The sequence below is a fragment of the Capra hircus genome, chromosome 18, assembly GCF_001704415.2.
Source record: "Capra hircus breed San Clemente chromosome 18, ASM170441v1, whole genome shotgun sequence".
In the NCBI taxonomy this organism is placed as follows: domain Eukaryota; kingdom Metazoa; phylum Chordata; class Mammalia; order Artiodactyla; family Bovidae; genus Capra; species Capra hircus.
Genome location: NC_030825.1, coordinates 5,729,665 through 5,754,959, shown reverse-complemented (window position 1 = coordinate 5,754,959; position 25,295 = coordinate 5,729,665). Strand labels below are relative to the sequence as shown.

General features: G+C 46.4%; 1 protein-coding gene and 1 long non-coding RNA gene across 3 annotated transcripts in view; one reads left to right on the top strand and one right to left on the bottom strand.

Moving 5' to 3' along the window:
- Positions 1–15,568, top strand: part of ADAMTS18 (ADAM metallopeptidase with thrombospondin type 1 motif 18) — a 145,930-nt gene extending 130,362 nt beyond the window's left edge. The window contains exons 17-21 of the mRNA XM_018061740.1: positions 1,263–1,467; positions 2,882–3,067; positions 7,323–7,535; positions 10,340–10,487; positions 13,615–15,568. Coding sequence (XP_017917229.1) covers positions 1,263–1,467; positions 2,882–3,067; positions 7,323–7,535; positions 10,340–10,487; positions 13,615–13,730 — 868 coding nt within the window. The 3' untranslated portion in view covers positions 13,731–15,568. The remainder of the gene's footprint in view (positions 1–1,262; positions 1,468–2,881; positions 3,068–7,322; positions 7,536–10,339; positions 10,488–13,614) is intronic.
- Positions 8,710–23,492, bottom strand: LOC108637953. 2 transcript variants are annotated; one of them, XR_001919423.1, is made up of 4 exons: positions 23,386–23,492; positions 16,884–17,067; positions 10,351–13,702; positions 8,710–9,616 (listed from the first exon to the last, which is right to left on the bottom strand). It is a non-coding gene; the product is annotated as an uncharacterized LOC108637953 (long non-coding RNA). The 2 variants fall into 2 exon arrangements; XR_001919424.1 differs by having other exon boundaries at positions 10,351–13,672.

Here is a 25,295-nt window from a genome sequence, read left to right as displayed (position 1 = left end):
CAGAAAGGTGTTTAACCTCACAGCTCAGGCTTTGGGGTCGGGGAGCCAGAGCAAATATCGCAGGACTAGGCAAATGCATGGAGAAGGCAATGGCACCCCACTCCAGTACTCTTGCCTGGAAAATCCCATGGATGGAGGAGCCTGGTAGGCTACAGTCCATGGGGTCACTAAGAGTCAGACACGACTGAGTGACTTCACTTTCACTTTTCACTTTCATGCATTGGAGAAGGAAATGGCAACCCACTCCAGTGTTCTTGCCTGGAGAGTCCCAGGGACGAGGGAGCCTGGTGGGCTGCCGTCTATGGGGTCACACAGAGTCGGACACGACTGAAGCGACTCAGCAGCAGCCGGCAAATGCAGTAATGCAGAGGTATAACAAAAACACATTTGGTCTTCGTGATGTTTTATGTTTTCAAATAATGCTTAGAACATTTGTGAACAGTTTTTGGACTCTGCTGCTTTGAAATGTGTCACCATCTTATCTGGTGGATCTTTTTAATGCTAGGCCTTCGAGTCAGACAATTTCAATTAATCCGAGGTGATTGTTGAAAAGGATTCACGGTTTCAGATGATCACTCTTTAGCATACACCAAGTCTCAGATACAACAGCTGTGAAAAAAGTGAGCTCAAAATCTTGAAATAAGGAACTTGAGGTTATTCCTCCAACGCAACCGTAGAGTTTAAGGCTAATCAGAAAAATAGGTTGGGGGAATGGCCTATTTAGAAACATTGTTGGTGAGACCTTCTCTCAATGTGTCTCTCTTTTGCATGTGTGAACGCGCACACGCGCGCACGCACGCACCTCTCCCTTCTTCATTGATCTTGTGTCAATAGTCTCACTATTATACTTTGTATTAACTTCTATTATAGAAATGATCAGAAAGTATTGCCTTGATGTGTTCACACAGCCACCACTTCCACAGGCAACTTCATGGGAAAGGCCTGGCTTCATTCATTTTTTCCAACCCTAATGCCTGGGAGAGTCTCTGGCACAGGGTTTAAGATCCCGGTAAATTAGACTAAATCACTCAGTTCCAAACAGCACACATTTCTTCGCCTGATGGCAGGAATGTATTTTTCCCCAGAACTATGGGGTAATAGACCGTGTAGGCTTGCAAATCTATAGAAGAAGAATCAGTTATTGGTTGTTGGTTCTGCAGTAAAGGCTTCCAGCAGGTGGCTAATCTTTCACAGTAACTGCTTTGGCATCGATGATGCAGAGTCTTAGCTTCCCCGGAAGTAATCCCGTTTCTCCCTGAAAGCTGGAAGCCGGGCGAGTGGAGTGCCTGCAGCAGGTCGTGTGCGGGAGGCCAGCAGAGCCGGAAGGTGCAATGCATCCAGAAGAAGCCCTTCCAGGAGGAGGAGGCGGTCCTGCACTCTCTCTGCCCGGTGAGCACGCCCACTCAGGTTCAAGCCTGCAACAGCCATGCCTGCCCTCCAGAATGGAGCCCTGGGCCCTGGTCTCAGGTAAGTGGGAATTACTGGAGTCGTGAGTCCTGTTCCCTGGGAAAACGGAGGGAGACGAAAATACAGGTGGTGTCTCTGCTTCCCCCCAGAGGATCTCAGCCGCTTACACCTTCATGGGAATCATACCCAGTCATGTGAATGGGCATTTTAATTAGCATCTTTCCTGGTTTTTAGCTTTTTTGGTGACGGTCATGCAGCCGGATAGGTGGCGCTAGTGGTAAAGGACCCACCCATTAGAGACGAGGGCCCTGGATTCAGAAGCAGATGAAAATTTTTACCTTTCTGGTAAAAGAAAGTCACAAATATAAATAGGAATTCTGTTGAATAAGAATTAACCACCTAGATGTTAGCACCATGGATGCATGGCGTTCCGTGGTGCAGAGGCATGGTCTGACGTCAGACATATCTGCTCATCTCCGCAACTTGGCAGGTGGCTGACTCATCATGTGAGTCTCAGATGCCTCCCCTTTAAAATGGGGTAATAGCAAGAGGACCACTGGGAAGTCTCATCCTTCGTATTTGTAAGGGAGATGGAGACAGGATGCTGATATTATCAGACTTAGCCAACCACAACAGAGAACATTCATTTAATGCCTTCTGCGTGATGAAACACATAAGTATATACCAGAGCCTATATCATATAACCTTCTAACCACCCCATGAGATAATTTCTGTCCTGGCTTTCAGAGCTGTGGTTCAAAAGCTGTTGAGATCACTTAGAAGACTTTTGAACCACAAATCTGAAAACCAGGGAATAATTTGCTGCCTTCCTTATTTCGCAGGTCTTATGAAGGTCAAGATGGTAGGAATAGAAGAGCATTAGCCGGCCATGCAAAGTTATTCCCAAACATTTGATGAGCGTTGACTTAATTTTCCTTGAGAGTTAGCACAGTGCCCAGCCTAGAGATAGCAGAGGGCAAGACAATTAGACAAGACAGACAGTAGGGCAAGAGCTGGACACCCCCAACCCATTGCTGTCAGGCATACTTCTATGATTCCCCTTGTCCAAATCACTGAAAATCCTCTTTAGCCAAATGCCCAGACTGACTCTGCTTTGTGCCAGAGACAGACACAGTTACAGCAACAAATAGGCCTTGGACCGTTTTCCAGGTTGTTATCATGTGTGCTATGCACAGAAACCCTCTCTTCTCCATGAAGACTAAAACCTGTCTTCAGACCTGGGACACCACAGCAGCCCCTGGGTGTTCAGATTGTTGAAGGAGATCTAATCTGGACTCAGAATCTCTGGATGGAAGAGATTTCTTCTGCTGACTACAAGGAATTTTACTGGGCATTTGGTCCTGGTGTTTAAAAATAGCTTCGTAAAACCTGTATCAGTGCTTTTCCAAGCACTTACCTGCAACACGGTCGCTGGAGACTGGCATCTAATGGCTTTTTCCTGTTTAATCTCGAGTGTTCTAAGACCTGTGGGCGAGGAGTACGGAAGCGTGAAGTCACGTGTAGACGCGCTGCCGTGGCAGAGGCCGTGCCGGAGAGCGCATGCGCCGGCGCCCCGAGACCGGACTCGCAGGAGGGCTGCGTGCTCGGACGCTGTCCCAAGAACAGCCGGCTCCAGTGGCTCATCACTTCGTGGAGTGAGGTAGGAGGTCAGATTCACTCCTGCGGGGTTCTGAAATGCTCAGCCCATCCACCAGCATCTGGAGGCTTGCACACATACAACAGGTAGCTACTTACTGTTCATCCTTCCCCACTGATTTCTCCATAAAATCCCGATTATAAAGCACCCATCTCAGTGATGAGGCAATGTCTGGACGGTGGAGGTACGAAACTAAAGAAAGTGTGTGTATAAAAACACAGGTAAGGCGAGCGGAGTGCTGTGATGGGGTCTGTGATTGCCTCGGAGAGCTTAACCTTGGCAGAAGAGATTCCCAGGGAGAGTGAGCCTGAGGGATGAGCAGGAATCTGGCAAAGATGGAGTCGGGGCTCTTCAGACAGAGGGTGCGCCCTGTATGGGCAGAGCTGGGAGAGTATGACACAGAAGGAATGAATGGGGATGGGTAGAAGGTGGAAGCTTCATCGCGCACAGATCATGATTTGGCAGACTAGAAATATATCCTGTTAACGTTGGGGGAGCTAATTAAAATTTTAAATAAAGCAGTGGAACAATCAGGGTTTCATTTCAGAGAGGATCCCAAGCCCCGAGCCGGGAAAGGTGGATGCAAACGAAAGATGAAATGTTTCAGGGATGGAGGAAAGCTGGGTCCTGGAGAGTCCTTTCTTTCTTTCTTTCCTTCTTTGGAGGATAATTACAGTATTGTGATGGTTTTTGCCATACATCAGTATGAATCTGCCATCGGTTACACGTGTCACTTCCATCCTGGAACCCCTTTCTGCCTCCCTGCCCACCCGACCCCTCCAGGTTGTCAGTGCACTGGCTTTGGGTGGCCTGCGTCATCCGTCAGACTCGCGCTGGTTATCTCTTTTACATATGGTAATATTTATGTTTCAGTGCTGTTCTCTCAAGTCATCCCACCCTCTCCTCCTCCCACCGAGTCCAAAAGTCTGTTCTTACATCTGGGTCTCCTTTGCTGCCCTGCACGCACGATGGTCAGTTCCATCTTTCTATTCCCTATATATGCGTTAATGTACAGTGTTTGTCTTTTCTGAGAGTTCTTAAAGAGGCCGGCGGGCACCTTCAGGCATCTGTTGGGCAGGGAGAGGGAAGTCTTGAAGATGCCTTCTAGACTCCTAGTTTGGGACACTCATTTGAGTTCTTAGGCAGAGGAAAGGTGAGCAGAGGTCAAACCGGAAGTACGCATCAGTAACCCCTAAGGCGAGGTCTCTGCTCTTACGGAGTCCACGTCTAGTGAGCAAGACAGTGGCCAAGAAAGAAAAAGGTCGCTGGTGGGGATTGGGGGCGGGCGTCCAGTGGAGGAGGGGCCGCTGTCCCAGCAGCTTTGGGTTTCTCCCATCAGTGCCCTTCCCTTCTGTGTGGCGCCTGTCTCTCCCCTCCTCTCTGTTTCTTTAAGAGGCGTTATAACCAAATGGCTGAAGGCTTGGGCTTGAGTCACAGGCAGCCTTCGGTGATGACTGCAGATCCGACCTCGGGCTAAACCTCCCTTTCCTCTTCCGCACAGTGGAGCGCGCACTTGCAGCTCCCTCACAGAGCTGCTGCAAGTACGAAGCTCAGTGCCATCCTTTTTTATTCATTGAAGTATAGCTGATTTACAGCGCTGCGCTGGGTTCTGCTGCACAGCAAAGTGACGCAGCTGTAAACACGCACACTCTTCTCTGTGTTCTTTTTCCATTATGTTTATCCTGGGAGATTGGGTCCAGTTTTCTGTGCTGTATACCGTAGGCCCTTGTTTATCCATTCTAAATGTAATAGGTTGCATCTGTGAACCCCAGACTCTCAGTCCACCCCCCCCTTCATTTGGCAACCACAGGTCTGTGTCTGTGAGCCAGTTTCTCTTTTGTAGATATTCTTTTGTGCCATATTTTAGATTTCACGTGTAAATGATATCGTATGGTGGTAGGTTGCTTCCGTCTTTCTGACTTCCCTTGGTAGGGTGATCTCTGTGTTCGTGCGTGTTGCCGCCACTGGCCTGACCTCATTCTTCTTTAAGGCTGGGTGGTATTCCATTACATAGATGACCACATCTGCTTTACCGGTTCTTTGTTCCTGTCCTTCTCTTCTGGTGGTTTAATGATTTCCTTTTAATTTATGCTTGTGTTCTTTTTGGTTTCTGTGAATTATACTATGGTTTTGATTTGTGGTTGCCCTGTTTTTCAAGTATGTTAACCCCTCCCTGTATCTGCTTGCTTTAGACAGGTAGTCATATAGGTTCAAACACATTCCAAAAAATAAATAAATAAGTCACCTTCTTGCTCTCCTTCCCCACATTCTACGATTTTGATGTCCCTTTTTTCCTATTTTCTTGTTGCTCGTGCGTGTCGCCGCTCTCACAGATAGTTTTTTCCTTTTGATCTGTATGCTGGCTACTTTAGGTGGATTTACTTTCCGTTTGTGATTTCCTCCTTCCTGTATCTTTTTGCTGCTTTTCTGCTTAGAGAAGACCTTTCAGAATTTCCTTTATGAGAGGGTTAGTACTGCAGTATCCTTTTAGCTTTTGCTCATCTGAGAAATTCTTTTGAATTTGAAATGGTAGCCTTGCGGGGTGGAGGATCCTAGGACTTTGCGGCCTGAGCAGACAATGGGGAGAAGGACCCTCCAACGGCAGCCCACCCCCTTCCACGCCTGGCCGCGGTGGTGCCTTTCCTCTCCGGTGTAAGGCGGGCGGTGAGCCACGCTTCTTCCATCCTCCCGTGGCTGCGGTCCCCTTACCGTCTGCCCATCACCACCCGGTCCTCCCGCAGGTCTGCCCTCAGGAGCCCCCTTACCGTCTGCCCATCACCACCCGGTCCTCCCGCGGGTCTGCCCTCGGGAGCCGAGCCTCAGGGCCTGCCCAGCCCCACGGCCTCTCTCGCTCTGCCCTCAACACCCTTCGTGCTGCACCCTCCTTCAGAGCTCCCCTGGGTCCTGGTTGACCTCCCTGCTGGTGGGGGGCTTCCCAGGGTACAGAAAGCTTTCCCCTTTCACAGCGCCCTCCCCAGGTGCAGGTCCTGGCCCAATTCCTCTTTTTTTCTCCCTTTTGTCCTACCTGGTTTTGTGCAGATTTTCTTACCCTTTCGGGGGTCTGAGGTCTTCTGCCAGCGTTTGCTAGATGCTCTAGTTTTGATGTCTCGGGGGAGAGGGGAGCACGACCACGTCCTGTCTCTCTGCCATCTTGATCTGACCCCTAGCCTTCGTGATTGATGATGGTTACGCTGATGTCATTTCTTACTGCTTTCTGCAGTTCATCAAGGCCCTGTACAGTATCCCATAATACTGTTTAAAATACTGAAAAACGGGTTTTCCCTAATGCCATTTGCAGCCACACGGATGAACCTAGAGACTGTCGTGCTGAGTGAAGTAAGTCAGAGAAGAATATCCTGTAACACCCCTTCTATGTGGAATCTAAAGACAAATGAACTTACGAAATAGAAAGACTCACAGACTTGGAGAACAAGCTTATCGGTGCCTGGGGAGAAGTGATGGTTAGGGGGTTGGGGACCAACCTGTACACACTGCTGTACTGAGAACAGATGACCGACAAGGACCTCCTGTAGGGCACAGGGGACTGCTCAGTGTTACCTGGCAGCCTGGATGGGAGGGGAGTTGGGGTGCGTGTATACATATGGATGCCTGTATTTATTCATATGGCTGAGTTCCTTTGCTGTTCACCTGAAACTATCACAACATTGTTTATCACTGTACCCCAAGACAAAATTAAAAGTTTTGAAAAAGAAAATGTGTATAGTGGAAGTAAGGAAACATTTAAATAAAATAGCAGTCAGTCACATAAAAAAACAAAACGGGTTTTCTCAGACTTATTTCATCAGCCTCCACCCTCTTTGTTTTTTCCTGCCATAACGCAGCTTCAGTGTAGGTCCCAGCTGAAGCGAGAGGCAGGTAAAGATGGAGGACAGCTGCTTGCTTATGTGGTTCTTGCCCTGAGCCGCCTGTAAGCCCAGTCCCTGCGCCCTGCCTCCTGCCCTGGTCACCGCCACACGGTGACCCTGACCTCATCATCTGCTGGTCTCGTCTTTCTTGCGGGTTCTGTCTCGCTCACCTGTGTGCCGTGTCGTGGCAGGGCCGGCCTTTATTTTGCGGTGCTGAGCTATGCTGTGACCTTGGGAAAGTGACTCCAATCCTCCGGCTTCTGTAGCGTGCGGGACTTGAGGCCCTGCCTTCAGGAGGTGGTGGGCTGTGGCTGACCTGCCCTAGTCCCATCCCTCTGGTTACACGTGGACGGTGGAGCCAGCACCCTGACGCCTCCTTTCTTGGCCCCCAGTGTTCCGTGAGCTGTGGCCTGGGAGTGAGGAAGAGGGAGGTGAAATGCAGCGAGAAGGCCTTCCAAGGCAAGCTGATCACTTTCCCCGAGCGACGGTGCCGCAGTATTAAGAGACCAAACCTGGACTTGGAGGAAACCTGCAACCGGGGGCCGTGTCCAGCCCGGCCAGGGTACAGTCTGGCCGCTGCGTGGTATTCATCGCCATGGCAACAGGTGAGCACACAGAGACTGAGGGGGGCTAAGTTAAGCGAGATTCCATTCACAACTGCTGTTGTTAGGGACCTGTCCGAACGACCTGAGTCCCTGGGCAGGTTCTAGCATCGGTGAGCCTCCATTTTCACATCTACAAAACTGAGATGATAATATTGTGCAGAGTTGGGTTTTTTCTCTTCTTTTATTTTCAATGAATAAGTAATACAAAGCAGTTAGTCCCAAGGTACTGCTAATGTTCATAGTTGTTGCTGCTATTAAAACCACCGCTAGAGTCTTCCGTGGTTTAGAAATGCTGCTAAGAGTCTTGACTCACTTGCTTCTCGTGTTTCTGAGTGATATCAATAACGGCTGGCATTTGTCAAGCCATTCCTATGCACTGTGTTACGTCCTGTAGCCTGCAGCCCAGGGATCCAGCCCCACACAAGCTCCAGGACATGCTGGACCCCGCAGCAGCTGTGTCAGAAAACGGACCCCTGACCGCCACCTCCAGGGCCGGCCACCCACTCTGGGCTCTGCCGCTGGACCCAGGACCCGGCCTTGCCTGCCCCGTGCTGGCACTCACTCCAGGACCTGGCTGAGTGCTTCAAGAGGCGGCATCTCCCTGACACTGGCCCCACTGCAATTAAACCCATGCACTTAGGGGCGATTAATCTGCAACGGAGGAGGCCGTTGTATACAGTGGAGAAAATAGTATCGGGGTTAGTGGCGCTGGGGAGACTACCACAGCACGTAAAGGAGAGTGATGAGTGCATTTTCTCATACCATGCACAACATAAGCTCGAAATGGATTAAAGACTGAACTGTCAGACCAGAAACCATAAAACTCCTAGAAGAAAACATGGAACATCCGTGAATATAAAGTGGAGCAGTATTCTCTTTGGATCTGCCTCCTCTGGCAAGAGAAACTAGAGCAAAACTAAATAAAGGGTGTCTAACTAAACCTAAAGACTTGTTCCCAGCAAAGAAATCCACGGACAAAATGAAATAGCCTACTGGCTGGGAGAAAATATTTGCAAATGTTTGCGAAAAATAAGGGGATAATATCTGAAACATATAAACACCTCAGAGTCAAAAGAACAAAACAACCCAATCAAAAGGGAGGCAGGCAGAAGAACTGAATAAACATTTTTTCCAATGAGATGCAGATGGCCAAAAAGTACACAAAAAGATGCTCAGCCTTGCTAATCGTCAGAGAAATGCAAATCACAACCACAGGGAAACACCGCCTGATACTGCTCAGTATGGTTATCGTCACAAAGAACAAGTGTTGGTGAGGATGTGGAGGAAAGCCAGCCTCTGTGTACTGTTGGTGAGAGTGTAAACTGGTACACTGGGGAAAACTGTATGGACGTTCCTCAAAAAACTAAGACTAGAGCTACCTTATGACCCAGCAGTTCAACTCCTATGTTGTATGTATCCAGAGAAAATGAAAGCACTAATTTAAAAAGACACACGCACCCCAGCGTTCACAGCAGCACTGTTTACAGGAACCAAGACACGGAAGCAGACTAAGTGCGCATCAGCAGGTGTAATAAAGAATGAAATTTTGCCATTTGCAACAACATCAATGGACCAGGAGGGTATTATGCCTAGTGAAATTAGTCAGATAGAGAAAATGAAATACTGTTTATCACTTATGTGGAATGGAAAAAATGTAGCGAACAAACCAGTGATTACTGCAGGACGAGAGGCATTAAGAGGTGCAAACTACTATATATGATATGTATATATGTGTGTGTATATATATATATATATAATCTACAAAGACAAGGGTTTAACCAGTATTTTATAATAACCATAAATGGAATATAATCTATACAAATTTTGAATCACTCTGTTGTATACCTGAGACTAACATAATATTGGACATCAACTATACCTCAATTAACAAAATAGTTACTGGCTTGTTCTTCACAAAAATAGTTAGCCATCTTCTGACTGAGATGATTTGATAACAGGGATCCAGCTATCTTTGAATTTAGAGCTAATTCCAAAACTCATAGTCTTTTTTACCGCAACATATTTTTTCCTCTCAGAAGCCATTCTGCATAGCGATGCTTGTCCCAGGTGGACGTCCTCACCTGTCCACAATAAAATCGGAAAAAATAATAAGGATAATGAGCTGGTAGTGGACTTTCTTTTAAAGCAAAATACATGTAAAGATTAATTTAAAGGGCTATCTTTTCTCTGATAATATTTTCTTATTTGTCCTTTTGTTAGGAAATATATTTATGTGTGTGCCTGGAAAAAAATTACTAGACAGTCTTTTTTAGTCTTTTTTTTTACCTTCAGTTGGACAGTGAGATAATTGACTTTTCCAAAACACAATATCCACCACGCTATCTCAGAATTTGGCTGGGCAGGGAGGACGTAATTCCTAAGCTGTCTCAGAGCGTTATATTTCTTTGGCTGTCCAAGTTCTGAACCATCGCCTCCACTATTGTATCTGCAGAGGTTGCCTGGAATTCTTTAAATACTGTGATGAACTGGCTGGATGTGTGTGTATTCGCTTCCGCATTCCTGTGGCAGCTTCTGTATGCCTGGAACCTCTCTTCTGCCTGAGTTACTTGACTGGGAGACACAGGGTCTCGGGGGAAGCAGATAGCATTTGCTTCAGAGCCTTCTAATCAGATCAAATGGCTCCCAAAACGTGTTAGGAGAGTGGGTTCATGTGCCCAGCTCTGGACAGTCCCTGTTTCATCGACAGGTGCCTTGGCAATGTCACGAGGCATGGAGGTTTCTTTCCCTGCTGTGAGTGGCATCGGGAAGGGCCCATTCCTGACCGCTTCCTCCCTCTCCTGCAGTGCACCGTTACCTGTGGCGGAGGGGTGCAGACACGCTCGGTCCACTGCGTCCAGCAGGGCCGGCCTTCCTCGAGTTGCCTGCTGCGGCAGAAGCCTCCAGTGCTGCGGGCCTGTAACACCAACTTCTGTCCAGCTCCTGCCAAGAGAGGTAAAGGACCCCACCACGCGCAAGTCGGTTTCCTGTTGTATTCAGTTACGCAGCTTCTGCCCAAACTCTAGGGGGTGCCTTTCACATCACAGTCGACATGAGGAGCCCTCCTGAGAGGTGTGCAAGGTATACACATCCAGGGCAGTCCCTGATGGTGGTGAGCTCTAGCTGGTGCCAGGGATGGTGCGACGAGGCTCTGGGGAAGGCTTCCCAGGAGAGGGCCTTGTCTCAGCCCTCCTGCCTGAGGCAGGTCTCCTTGTATCAAGAGGAGTGAAATGAGAAGGCAGACACGCAGGACACAGGCCCAGGCATTTCTTCCTGGCCAAACACAGGCCTCTAGTTTTACTCAGGTGGGGATTCCTCCCAGTTCTCCCATCCCCATCCCCATCGCACGGGAGGATCCCTGGAAGTTACACTGAGGAGGGGGCCTAGCACAGAACGAGGACTTGTCTCCTCTCTGCAGGAGGCGGGTCCCATGTCCAGTGAGGGGACGAGGTCCCACAAGGGTAGTGGTGTGGGGAGTCGCTGGATGTGAGGATCCAGCCAATGATACTTGTCAATTAGTTTGCATGTAGGATGTGAAGCTCGCTCTGGGGTTGTCCTTAATAGTGTAAACAAAATACCAGACTCATAACAGAGGCTCAAATAATCAGCTGTTCAGTTCAGTTCAGTCGCTCAGTCACGTCCGGCTCTTTGCGACCCCACAGGCTGCAGCACACCAGCCTCCCTGTTCAGCTCCCGGAGTTCACTCAAACTCATGTCCATTGAGTCGGTGATGCCATCCTCTATTACACTCAGTAATCAGCTATTAGTAATCATTATTACAACCATAACCCAATGCCATACTTACCCTGACAGCATCGTGAGACACCGCACGTCTGATTCCTGACTTGCATCTAGCTTCCAGCAGAAGCTAGATGTTGAAATTCCATGCTTAGCTCAGGAGGGGTAAGTGGTGATAGTGCTGAGGCCCATGCTTTTTGTATCCTACAGTACTTCCTCTGCGTCAATAGGATCGTCTCTGCTGTCTAAATAGAAGCTGATCCAGCCGTCCATTCTGACTGATTAGGGTACATGCTAATGCACTGGGGTGTAAGGCACTGTACTGAAAAATAACTGAACTTGAAGATTATATACATACAGACACATAGGCAAAGTCTTCCTCTCATGTGGCGCTTGTATCTCTGTTGATATATCCTAAACTAGTCTCCTGGTGCCTACCTCCACCCCGCCCCCATCTCAGTAAACATGACCCCGTTCTTCTAGATGCCCAGGTCAAAATCCCGTAGCCATTCTTGATTCTCCTGTCTCACACTCTTTACCCACCTGTCAGCTAATCCTCTAGACTCCACCTTCAGAATCTAACCAGGACTTACTAGTAGGAAAGAAAAGAACAAGTCTGTTTCATCCTTGTACCCAAGCGGAGAGTTAGTGTGGCTTGAACTGGTTGTTTTGGCCGTGAGGTGGAGGGAATTTATTTTTTTCAACAAGTGCTTCTTGAGCAGCCGCGCTGTGGCAGGTGTTGGGAGCAGAGCAGTGAGAGAAAGTCGGTCAGATGTCTGCTCGAGGCTGCTGCGCTGGAGAGGAGGCGGCCATAGGTAAACACGTGACGTGATAAATGCTGGTAAATCGCACGTAGGGAAACAAAGCAGGGAGAGGTGGTCCTTCCTGGGGGCCACGGGGGTTCTCATAGGGAGGTCAGAGAAGGCAGAACCCAGCGGGCACCTCTGAGCAGAGGCTTCAGGGAAATGAAAGGATGAGGTGGCTCTGCCGTCTTGGGGACCAGATCCTGTGAGTCACTGTAGAGACTGTACCTCTGACTCCAGGTGAGCGGGATCCAAGGGGAGGGTTAGGGGCAGGGGTGTGCCAGGGATGCGTGCCCGTTTCAAAAGGATTCCGAGGCCACGCTGGGGCTGGGAGGAGTGAAGTGTGTGCGTGAAAGGGAGCTTTAGGCGGAAGAACCGAGGCTTAAGGAAGGCGCTGTCAGCAGCTCACAGGAAGACCAGATGCAAATTGGGAGCAGCAGGCAAAGCAACAGAAAAAGAAGAGCCTCGTGAGCCGTGTCCCGGGGCTCAGAGGCGAGCCGTGAGGGTGGATTCAGGAGGGACGTGACTGGGTGCCCGTGGGTGGTGTACGGTTTGCGGGGACTTGAGGGTGACTTTAAGACTTGCATAGAGGAGGAAATTCCAGCTCTGAATGACAGCATTTACCCACGTATAGGGGTAGACCCTAAATAGTTCTAAAGTTAAAAAGAAATTCCTTGCAAACCCAGGCAAAGGACTGAGCCCTGACCCCTAAAACACACATTTCTGCTTGCGGAAGGAAAAATGGATGTGCACCTCCATGTGTGCTCTGCGACTCCTGAGGGCCTTTGGGGCAAAAGCCTCTGATGCCCCGTGTTCTGCTTCCAGTGGATAGTCACACCTGTTAGCCTACCCAAGGAAGGAAGTTTAAAAAGACTGGTGCTGACTTCAGTCCATGTCTTCACAAACTGGCCATGAGGTTTGATTTAAACCTGCACAGAGTGTCACCGTTGGGCCTTCAATCTAGGCGTGGAACCCCCGGTATATGAGGTTTGTTGGTCCCCAAAGTAATGAGCCTGGAGTAGTGGCCACAACCCTGGGGTGTTAGTTAGAAATTAAAAAAAACTGGGTTCTCACCCCAGGCCTTCCGAAACAGAACCAGTGGTTTAACAACACCCTCGGGGATGTTGTCTTTAGGGGCCATGCCTTGGAGGCACAACAGTAGTCTCCAGCTTATTCAGGAGGATCAGACCTTAAGCTCAGGCTTCAGATGACTTTTGTTTTGTTTTTTTGAACATCCACTTGCAATCCAGTAACCCTAACCTGTTTACATTTTGTTAGTGGTTGCAGTGCCTTAGGAGCCCGGCAGGCTACAGTCCACGGCTCGCAAAGAGTCGGATCCTGCTGAGCGAATAACACTGTCACTTTCGTGGTGCCTCTGGGTGCCTTCATCCTGCTTTTTCCCCCACAAAGTCCTCGTGTCTCATGTAAGAACCCCGGGGGGCCATAGGCAAGTCGACCCCAAGTCTCTGTCTGTAGGCCCTCGCCTTAAGGAAAAGGCTAAGAAGCCGCCCTAATGTGCCGAACGTCTCTTCTCACCTTAGAGGATCCATCCTGTGTGGACTTGTTCGGCTGGTGTCGTCTTGTTCCTCAGCACGGCGTCTGCAACCACAAATTCTACGGCAAGCAGTGCTGCAAGTCATGTGCCAGGAAGAGCTGATCTCGACGGCCTCCCCTCCTGGCAGGGCCAGGGTCTCACCTCACAGCCTCCGGAGAGACCTGCGCCTTTTCCATCGAAAGCTGAACACTGCAAACCCCGTGTGAGCCGACCGCCGTGTTGGAGGGGCTGCTCTCGAGAACAGCCTTCTTATTCATTTCCCTAATACACACGGTACTCAGAAGCACTTGAAAATGGGAAGCAGTGACAAATCGACTCACAAAAGCATAGAACAAAAAGAGACCAGCTTTCTTTGCACTGTTACAGGAAGGAGGTAATGGCTTGCCATGAGAGAGAACAGGTTTGAATTTTGACCAAGGGAGGTGCTTGTGAACTTTGGGGACAGACCCCCACCCCAGGGAACCTCAGAGTGTGGGTTTTGGAAATGTCCTTTCGGACTTCAAGTCACAGACTGAGATTGGAGTAATCCGATGTGGGTGGAACACGCTGCCTAACTGTTGCTCAGAGCTTAGAGTTTGACCGGAACTGTGGACGCCCTGGACCAGGAGTTGTACAAACGCCAAATGGTGCTTACAATTGTGCTTGCTGCTGGACTAGCAAGCTTCATGTCCTGTTTCTCTGGTGTGTGTGTGTGTGTGTGTGTGTGTGTGTGTGTGTGTGTGTGGTGTTGTTTCTTATTTCGTTTAAAGTATATTCTGCTTATAAAGAGAGTCTCTAAGACTAAAATTCACAACTTGAAAAGTATTCTGAGGAATATTCTGAAAACAGGGCAACGTGGACAAGTTAAGATCTCCACTTAATTGGACTTCGCACTCTGAAAAGAAAAAGGAAAAAAAAATAACCACAAAACCTTGTTGCCCTACACACTCTGTCAGCCTCGTCATTTTTGGTGCTAGCCGAACAAGTGGGAATCAGCATGTGCTTTTCTGGTGGAAGCCCAGGAGGAGACAAAGAGCAAAACAGTCCTGTTTGGAAGGACAGGAAAATGTCAGTCATGGTGCTCCCCGCATATTATCAGAGATGCTTGGAAAATTAGAGGCCACTTGTGGGTTTTTTTCCCCTAGCAACTGACATAGTTAAATTTGCCCTTGGATTTGGTTAACCAGGGGAAAGTCCCAGTGGCAGCTGAGAAATCCACCCACCTTCTTGCTATGTATTAATAAATCGTAATATGCCAAGACACTTTAGCAAAGGAGTGTTTCGTAATCTTCCAGATGATACGTTCAGTCTTCGGAAGCCAGCTGTTGGTAGGCACCATGAGCTTAAGATTGTCTCCGTGGGAAGAACACCACACCATTTTGCCAAAACCAAAGTAACTTACAAGACGGTGTCCTCCTGTAATTTTTTGAGATGTGGTTATAAAGGGCATATTTATATAATTCTACTCTGTTCCTCAATGTCTTTGATGAATGTAACCCAGTTTTACTGCTTTTAAAAGTCTCAGTTCAAACAGGGATTTGCCCACTCAGCATAACCAACCAGACAGTGGTTTGCTAAATTTAGAGCCTCCTTTATTCCATTCTAATTAAAATCATACATTCTCAAATCTCAAAGAAATGATTAGAATATTCTGTCTCCTGGACTTGGCCTAGAATAGTGGCCATTTTATCATAAAAATAAATATAGGGCTCCATATCACTACCCTCTTGCCCTCTGACAAAAATTTCAACTTGTTTCTTTATCATTTTATTATTTTATGGAAAATTAATTTATTAATAGCCTATTCTTATGTGTTCTCACTTGCTTCTTTGAGGAAGTGAATTAATTCTGAGGAAAAGTATTGAATAAATAAACATGGGTTATAGAGAAAAGTCAAAATATATGTGTAATATTTAATTATTTTATAAGTTTTATAATAAAGTGTTCTGTTTCTTTGCCTTTGAAACTTGTTAAGTTCTTGAATAAGTTAGCAAGAAGCTGGTCATTACCAAGGTGATCTAAATGTATAAATGTTGATTAAGAATCTCAGTAATTTCTCAAAAAGGTGAGAAAAGGTTGGAGGGAAGACATTAATCATTTTTCTTGTTTGTGCTTGAGGAAATTAGAAACCATTAAATACTGAGATGAAACACGTGACATTTACCATCTCATGGAAATACTAAATTTTTTTTTTCTACTCTTACTAGTCATGTAATCATTTATTTATGGAAAACATCCAAGTTAGATAAACCACAAATATAGTGTGTTTTCTTTTTTTTTTCCCCTACTTGAAAATCTTTTTGCAGAAAGAAAGGGGGAGGGAAAGGAGCAAGGAAAGGGAAAAAACCTAAGTAATAAATTAAAAAGCAAGTTATTCAAATTTTCTAAATTTCAAATCTTCAGACCAGAGGGAAATAAAACACTCTCTCAGCAAAGTAAGTCCAAATGACCTGAATAAACTATTTTTTCCTGCATATCTGAGATTATATGTGTGTGTGTATATATATATATAATGCATGCATATTTTAAAAATATATATAAGAGGATTTTAAAGTGAATGATCGCTATTTTGCAAACATAAAAATTATTGTCAATAATGAAAAGCAGAATAGATGGCAAAAAAGGTACCTTCCTACTTTCCTCCTTTTGGTCATATTATTAGTAAAAGCAATCACGTTATCTTTTTTAATCCCCGCATCAGGAGTGGAAGGAGTCAGGAACAACCACAGGATGGTATCCTTTTTAAAAAGCCAGGGAAGGCCATCTGAGCCTTAGAATTCTATTATGGCCCCAAGACACATGTGAAGAGGGTGTGACAAGAACCCAGCAATTCTGGGCAGAAGAATTCTGGGCGGAGCGGGGGTGACCCGAGGTGGGGAGTTGAGGATGGAGGCAACACGCTCCGTCTTAGCCTGCCTTCTCAATAAAGGACACGCAAAGATGACTGCTGTTCTTCCCTAGTGACCGTTTCTCTGTGGGACAGTAGTGTCTCCTGGGCAACAGGGCCTGAGTATGGGAGCCTGCAACACGAAGTCCATTAGGATGGAGAGAGAGAGGAACGGTGGTCTCAGTGTGGATTCTGTATGTCAGCCGTGGGAAGGCTGATCTTACAGCAGCGTGTATCATGCAGGAGACAGTTTATAGGATTAACAGCACAGAACCCATGAATGCTAAATGCAGTGTAGGAGAGGCTACTTACTTATGTCCCACATGAGTTTATTTTAGAACCTGTAAAAATCTGTGTGCAGATTCCATGTTTCATCTGCCTCATCTTACCTTTCCCGAAGTAAGATCTTAAGTCCTCAATTCCTGCGTGGTTACCACTGAGGCTGAGGCTCGGAACATCTGAAGTGACATCATCAGTACAACCTGGGTGGCTGTACCTTCCTCCTCCGGAAGGGACCAAGAATGAATTGATTCTTCACCTACTGTCATCCATTTACTATAATCCTGAATTTCCCTGGAAATGCAAAACACCTCTGTTAAATATTTTTTATTTAACTGTATCTATTCAACTTAAAATGATGTGAACTAAAGAAAATACAGTTTAAAAAGTAAACTTTTTATAATTCCTGTAAATGGAAAATTATATTATTTCCCATAATAGAAGGCAAGTAAAAGCCCACTGAATAGCATTCACATTTAATTTTAATTAAAAATAAAATACAGTCACTACAACTGTCACAGAATTCATACCTAAGAAACATTTCTCAGTAAGTGAACTGCACCTGGTCCCTCTGGAATAATCAGTTTAGGATTACTAAGCTTAAGATAAAATTCTGTGTCAAAAAGATTATTTTGGCCTTGAATACCAATTCATATTTGTACATAGAAAAGGCAAATTATACCCATTTGATTGTACCTATGGTGATAGAGTTAGACATTTAGAATTGTTCAATGAGTTTTTGTGCACAGAGAGGCCATCAGTAGCAATATCCAAAATGCATTTTTCTAAATGTATCCAGTTATTTGTTAGTTTCTGCAAAGCAACAGTGAAGGCCTTACCCGTGCACAAAACCAGCATCCTCTTTGAACATTATGATGAGATACTTGCAAAGTAGTTCTGTTTTCCTAATCCCTGTTTCATAAGGGACAGTTGATTCATAATTAGTAATTTATACAATTGTGATTGGTGGAACAAATGAATGATGTTCAAGAATTGTTCCCAGCATGCTAACTGGGATGAGAAAGAGGCATCCAGGTCTAGGAAAAGGAAATCCTGTAGGACATTTCTCCCCAGCAGCCCAGATTCTTCCTAGCTCTCTTTTCTTCTATCACCTTGGCCTCCCGATTTAGGCTCCCTCTGCCCCGAACAGGTTAGGACATCAGCTGACGTTACCAAGTGTTAGCACTGCAGCGCCCATACCCCGGGTCGGAAAGCACTCCTCTAAGTAAACACCTGGTACTCTGACTCCTCCGTCCTCTCAGCTGGCAGACTTGCTAAACGTGGTATGCTGTACAAAGAGTGGCCCTTTCTCTGTTACTGATCAGAGCCCTGGGGGAGATGGCCTTTGAAGATAAACCAGGGCCAGGAGCTGTTCCGGTGGAGACAAAGCCCAGACACGTTTCTCTCTCTGACCCCTCCTCTCCTTTCATGTGGCTGGAGCAGAGGAACGATGGAGCAGCCGCCACCCCCAGCCCTTGGCAGAAGGTCTAGGAAGTCTTCCATTCTTGCAGACTTCCATTTCATATACCACGGAGCCTAGTGTCTCCTATTTCTTGGAAAGAGGGTCCACTCTCCCCAGCCCCACTTCCTTTGAAAGTCAAGTTGTGTCTAGAAATAAGTCTCAGGACAAGAATTTCTAAATAATTAGCTATGTTACCATAGCCTAAGGATGTATTTTACATAGAAACTTCCCAGGCCTCATTCCAGAAATTTAAGTAACCTGGGGGTAAGAGCTGGGCATTTACATTTTTAAAGGCATTCGTGTTTCTTCAAGGAAGAGCTAGTTTAAGTCTAGGGCAAATAAAGAGGTGCCCTGGGTCTGTCTGCCCCGTGCGCCCTCCACCGCAACTGCAGCGTGTGGCCCACAATCAGCTGAGAATGAAGGGCTCTGGTGTATTCTCAGAGTGTATGTTTCAGCTGGGATGCTCTTGTGTTGGTAAATGCTGGGTCAAGCAGAGAGATCTTGGGGGACTTCCCTGATGGTGCAGTACTCCCGATCCAGGGGCCACGGGTTCGATCCCTGGTCAGGGAACTAGATCTGGGTGTGGGTGTGGGTGTGGGTGTGTATGTGTGGGGGGTGTGTGTGGGTGTGGGTGTTGGTGTGTGTGGGTGTGTGTGTCGGGGAACTAGATCTGGTGTGTGTGTGTGTGTGTGTGACTCAGTCATGTCTGACTCTGCGACCTCATGGATTGTAGCCCACCAGGCTCCTGTGTCTGTGTGTGTGTGTGTGTGTGTGTGTGTGTGTGTGTGTGACTCAGTCGTGTCTGACTCTGAGACCTCATGGATTGTAGCCCACCAGGCTCCTGTGTGTGTGTGTGTGACTCAGTCGTGTCTGACTCTGTGACCCCATGGACTGTAGCCCACCAGGCTCCTCTGTCCATGGAATTCTCCAGGCCAGAATACTGGAGCGGGTAGCTGTTCCCTTCTGCAGGGGATCTTCCCAACCCAGGGATCGAACCCAGGTCTTCTGCACTGCAGGCAGAATCTTTACCATCTGAGCCACCAGCGAAGCCCGCAACTCAGCGCTAGCATGCCACAAGTAAAAGTTCGTATGCCTCGACTGGGACCCAGCACAGAGAAAGAGAAAAAGCAAGCAAGAAAGAAAAGGATTTACAGGAAGGGACAAGGTCCTTGCTCACCTCCTCTCTCTTCCTGTTCCTGAGCATGTCAGTAGTCTAGGAGGGGTTCAGAGGGCAACAGAACACCATGATTGAGGGAAATCGGCCATTTCTCTCAGCCAAGCACCCCCAAGCAAGAGCTAGGGTACTGCCGTTTATTTTCTTAAAAATGGGTGGGAGGGTGCCTAGAAGAAGCTGTTGGGTCCCCAGCGGAAAGTGTCTTCTGGCAATCACTCCCAGGGCTCTTTGTGTGTGAATTTAGAAACCCACAGTGCGTGGAGACAGTGGTACTCCTGAGAGCCAGCGTCAAGGGAGAAGGAAGCCTTCCCTCCCGTTTGCTGCCGGGTCATTAGGTGCCAGAAGGTGAAGCAATCATTTCTATGAATTAGGCCAACTGTCACTTCCTGACAGCTTGCCAGAAATCTACTGGCTGACTCGACTGAGTGAAACTAGGAGAAGCTTCAGCTTTGTCCCACGGAAGACAAAAGAAACATCTTTTGTAATATAGGGAAGACCTGCTGAAGATGCTTTGGGGCTGTGCTAGAGAATAAACAGGTTAGTTCTATGGTTTGTGCTGTTCTGGGCCTCTGATTTTTCTGGTTTAATGACTAATTTTATTAAATTAAGGGTTTTTAAGATTAGTTCCAGATATTTAAAATGAACGTCTATTTATTTATTGGCATTTTTTAAAGCAGTAAAAGAATGATTGTATTCAGTAAATACCTTTGTTATGATGCCCACATGATGCAGAGCTTTTATTACAAGCAGGGAAGTCTGGTGAGGAGGCAAACTTTTCACGCTGTCGAGGGAGTTAGCATTTGTGGTCACACAAGTCTCTAACATACCATCATATGGACCCTCTTACGTAGTTCGCTCTGCCTAAACTAACATTATCTCCTGCATTTTTGCTATCTAAAATATATTCATTCTTCAACAAGCATTTATTGAGCATTTACTGCATTTCAAGGTCTGAGCATGGAAACAGATCCTGTTCTTTACCCAAAGGGACTGATTCTCAAATAATATGAGACGTTCATTCGTGAAGCAATCTGGCGATAGTCCAAAGTCATAAAGTCCTAGGATTTTTTTAAAAACGTCTTCGCTTTTACATTCACCCCACTCAACCTTGGAAAATGCTTGTTTTCCCCTGTATTGTTGCCAATATCACACAATGCGAATCAGGATCATGTGAATGTGCAGGGGGGTCCTTCTAAAATAATAAAGTCGCCCAATTATATTTAAGCAGAGTACTCTGCTTTCAAATAAATGTATAAAAGTTATGACCTGGAAGAGAAGGTAGTTATCATTTCATTCTCTCTCCCTCACAAATGTGGATACTGAGACCCAAATAGTTCAGGGCCTTTCCTAAAATTACCTAGTGAGTAATGGTAAGTCCAAGTGTAAAGTCAGAGATGATCATTTTCAGTCAAGTATTCTCTTAACTGTATTCTATTTGATTTTTCCCTTGATAAGGAAATGCTTTTATAGACAATTACTCTGGAGACATCAGAGAATTTTAATGAGTGCTGTGCTGTGCTAAGTCGCTCAGTTGTGTCTGACTCTTGGCGACCCTATGGACGGTAGCCCTCCAGGCTCCTCTGTCCAGGGGATTCTCCAGGCAAGAATACTGGAGTGGGTTGCCATGCCCTCCTTAGGGGATCTTCCTGACCCAGGGGTGGAACCCCCGTCTCTTCTGTTGTCTGCTTTGGCAGGTGGGTTCTTTACCACTAGCACCACCTGGGAAGAAGTCATTCTAATGAGTAGTGTTTCAAACAGAAGCCTAATAAACACTGCCAAGTTCATATGCTAGTAAGTTCCCCTTCCTCAAAAGAAATACTCTGGGACAATAAAAAGCATGAAAATGTTGTCATACTTTCTCTACACAAGGCAAAGGTGACCTCATGAAAGATCCAGTTCTTTAAAATATCTGACCCCTTACCTTTCCAAAGGGTGCTATCTTCAGGGACTTTGCTTTGAGCCATAAATTAGGAAGGGTGCTGAAGGTGACGAAACCTTGTATTATAAATACACTAAAATACATCCTCTAGGACACTTTAAATGGGTGGATTTTCACGGCATGCAGATTATACCTCTTTGTTGAGATATAAAAATCTGTTTGAATAATGATATGCTTGAACTGGGGACTGTCTTTGATCACACCTGTGATCACCTAGGAACTTTGCTATGTGGCACGAACTGTTCCTGTACTGTTCACACCCCCATTTACCTGGTTCAAGAGTGCCCCAAGCAAATTTTGTGTACACAAGGGGCAACTGCATTCACGCATCTGCTGTTTCACTCAACCAGAGAACGGGAGTTTTCAGCCACTGTCCTTGGTACTGAAGACACAATTAGAATGGAAGGTCCATGAGGGCAGGGGATTTTTCTGTCTTGTTGAGAGTGGTGTGTTGTCTTTACCTACCATTTCTTGAGTGGATGATATATGGGGGAACAGGACAGACATAGTCTCTTGCCTCTTCACCCTTCACCCTCCAGGTGTTTTTTTTTTTTCTTTTTGTAGGGATTTAGAAAATTCAATAGGACTCTTATTATAGAATTGAAATAATCTATGACTGAGAACTCTGTGGAGCCAGAAAAAGAGAACTAAATCAGACTGTTTCTAAAGGGTTTTTTTTGTGATTGTTTACCTTGATGACTGAGACAAAAAGGATAAGCTCAATGTTAATGTTTAAACATTTTCTAAATGGATTCCCTATACTCTTTCCAAAAGGAGAAACATGGACAGTATCAATATTTAGAACACAGAGAGTAAGCATGTTTGGACCCAAGAAATATCATGAGTCAATATGTTTAAAATGGACATATATGCTGAAAGGGTGTTTGACCTGTTGATAAACATAGAACTGAAGTAACCATAGTTAAACCCTCCTGTCCCTGTTTGGATTGTGTGAGGAAATTAAGCACACTGGAAGTCAGCCCTTCATTTTTATTGGGATGTCACTCAAGGATAAGGACCTATAAGGAGCTAGTCTGTTTCTGCTGGACAAGAGTAAGGTGGGAAGCATTGTTGAAGTTCTGAAATCTGGGACTTCCCTGGTGGTCCCCTGGCTGAGACTCCACACTCCCAATGCAGGGGCCTGGGTTCAACCCCTGGTCAGGGAACTAGATCCCACATGGAGCAACTAAGACCTGGCACAGCCAAATAAATAATTTTTTTTTTTTTAAGTTCTGAAATCTGGTTGTAGAAACAGGGAGATGGAGGCTGCCCATGGCATTTTGCCTCACTCATTCAATCTACTCTTTAAGAGTCTGGCAGGCGTGTCTACATCTGGCACTTCCAGCCATTCCCCCCGGAATTATGATAAGGCTGGAGCTGGAGAGAGTGGAAGGAAGAAAAAAAAATGGATTTAATGCTACTCCCTTCTATCCTACACATTGAAAGAGAAGAAGAGGTATACCCGAGGGAAGGTATTTTGGACACAGTATTCTTTCATATCATGTGCTTTCCATGAAACAGATCTTTTAAACTGTTTTAACACATTACTGACTGGAGGATTTTGCAGAAGTTAATGCCTGTAGCCGTAATATGTCTCTGGTCCATAATGTGTTAAGAGTGATTGATGAAAAGTAAATGTTTTGCTTATTTTCGTAAAATTTTCCTAGGGCCTACTTGGAAAACCAAAAACAACAATGTGATAAGATGACCAAGTGGGAACAGCAGGGAGAGGCCATGATGAAGTGGTGATGGTGAGGACAGCAGCAGGGAGAGGCCATGATGAAGCGGTGATTGTGAGGACAGCAACTAACATTAACGCGCAGCTGCTGCGTGCAAGGGGCGTGCTCGGTATTTTCCACATATTAATCTCAATTTCTAGAGTGATCTGAATCTTAAAACAACAATGGAAGATAATTATTATTAACTCTTCTAGTTTTTCATAAGAGCCAAGGCTCACAGACAATTTGTACAAAGGCATTATATTCACAAGGACGCCCTTATGTTGATTAAGAGCAAAGGATTTGCATTCACACACACCTCAAATTCAAATCTTAAATTCCCTCTGAGTACCCGTCTGCTTGCTGGCAGCATCACTTGATTTCTTTTGTGCTTTCATTTCAATATCTAGGAATAGGCATTGAATCATGTGTTCAATGAAAGTCGGCACCACTTGTGCTGGATCCTGCAAGGTTGAAGAGAAACAGAGTGCTGCTCTCTTTGGGTTTATATTCATGGATGAGGACAGCAGGATGAGGCATCCCACAGACCAACCCAAAAAATTACAACCAGGATAAGTGCTCAGCAAAAGAGGCATAGGGTTAGGGTTAGGGTTTAGTGTTAGGGTCAGGGTCAGGCTTAGGCTTACGGTTAGGGTCAGGGTCAAGGTCAGGCTTAGGGTTAGGGGTTGGGGTTGGGGTTAGGGGTAGGGGTAGGTTTGGGGTCGGGGTCGGGGTCAGGGTCAGGGTTAGGGTTAGGGAGCTGCAGCAGAGACCACATGCTGCTCTATCCAGTACTTGAGATCCTGAGTCATTTCTTCCACACCAGTCTATGCTGGGAGTTTATTCCCAAAGCCAGCACCTGTGTTCTTGCTTTTAAGATCATGCTCCCACAATCTGCGCCCACCTTGCCTGCCAGTACAGAAAACCACTGGAAAGTTACTCCCCAGTTCAACCCTGCACAGACTCTCAACCCATATGTCCATTCGTTCATTGGTGACTGACCTAATCAGGAGTAACTATAGCAACTAGAATTGTTTGAATGCTCAGTTAAGTACTGTGCCCTCAATACTCCCACAGTACAAATGGGAGTGCCTGGACCATAATACTCAACAAAGTGAAGTTGCTCAGTCGTGTCCAACTATTTGCGACCCCGTGGACTGTAGCCTACCAGGCTCCTCCGACCATGGGATTCTCCAGGCAAGAGTACTGGAGTGTGGTTCCATTTCCTTCTCCAGGAGATCTTCCCAACCCAGGGATCGAACTCGGGTCTCCCGCACTGCAGGAAGAAGCTTTAACCTCTGAGCCACCAGGGAAGCCTAATACTCAACAAATTGGTACCTAAACAAATGACAATCAAGAAAAGGAAGACATGGCAACCCACTCCAGTATCCTTGCCAGGAGGACCCCATGGACAGAGGAGCCGAGCTGACTACACAGTCCATGGGGTCACAAAGAATCGGACATGACTTGGCGACTAAACAGCAACTGAATAGCACAGGGAACTATATTCAGTATTCTGTGATAAACCATTATGGAAAGGGATATTTTAAAAAAGAATATATATGTATTTATCTGAATCACTTTGCTGTACAGCAGAAATTAACACGTTATAAACCAACTATATTTCAGTAAAATTTAAGAAAAGAAAAAGAAGACGAAATCAGTATAAAGAAGGCCACAGATGCTCTTGCCAGAGCAAAGGAGATTTGAAGGGTAAAAGACAGGTTTATGGGTTTTTAAGCTCTCCAGGAAACAACCTGAGAACCACATTTACTCAGGACTGAGATTTCGTGAGGCCCAGGGTTGTTTGACCCTCAGCTGCCTGCCTCCTGGCACAAGTGCACAGCTGAGGCCCTCAAATACTGAGAGCTGGCAGCCTGCGGATGGCCAGCTGCCCAACTCCTCCTTCTCCCAGAGTGGGAGGAAGTCAGTTCCTGTGTGATTATTAATTAAATCCTGACCGGGTGGGCACTGCTAACGTCTTTTCCAGCGGCAGCCTTGTTAACGAGATCTCATCACTGAACCGCGGCCAGCCTTAGCCAAGGAGCAGGAAACCACCTTTGGCTGAGGCCAAAGCACTTGTTCCCCATCCAAATCCACTCACCCAGGTAGAGGGCTGAGTTGGAGGTGAGCCTGCGATTCTCAATGGATCGATTGTTTCCACTCATCTCCCCTCTACAAGGTCCGGATGACATGAAATAGGATTTGGGGGCAGATTAATGTGTTCCT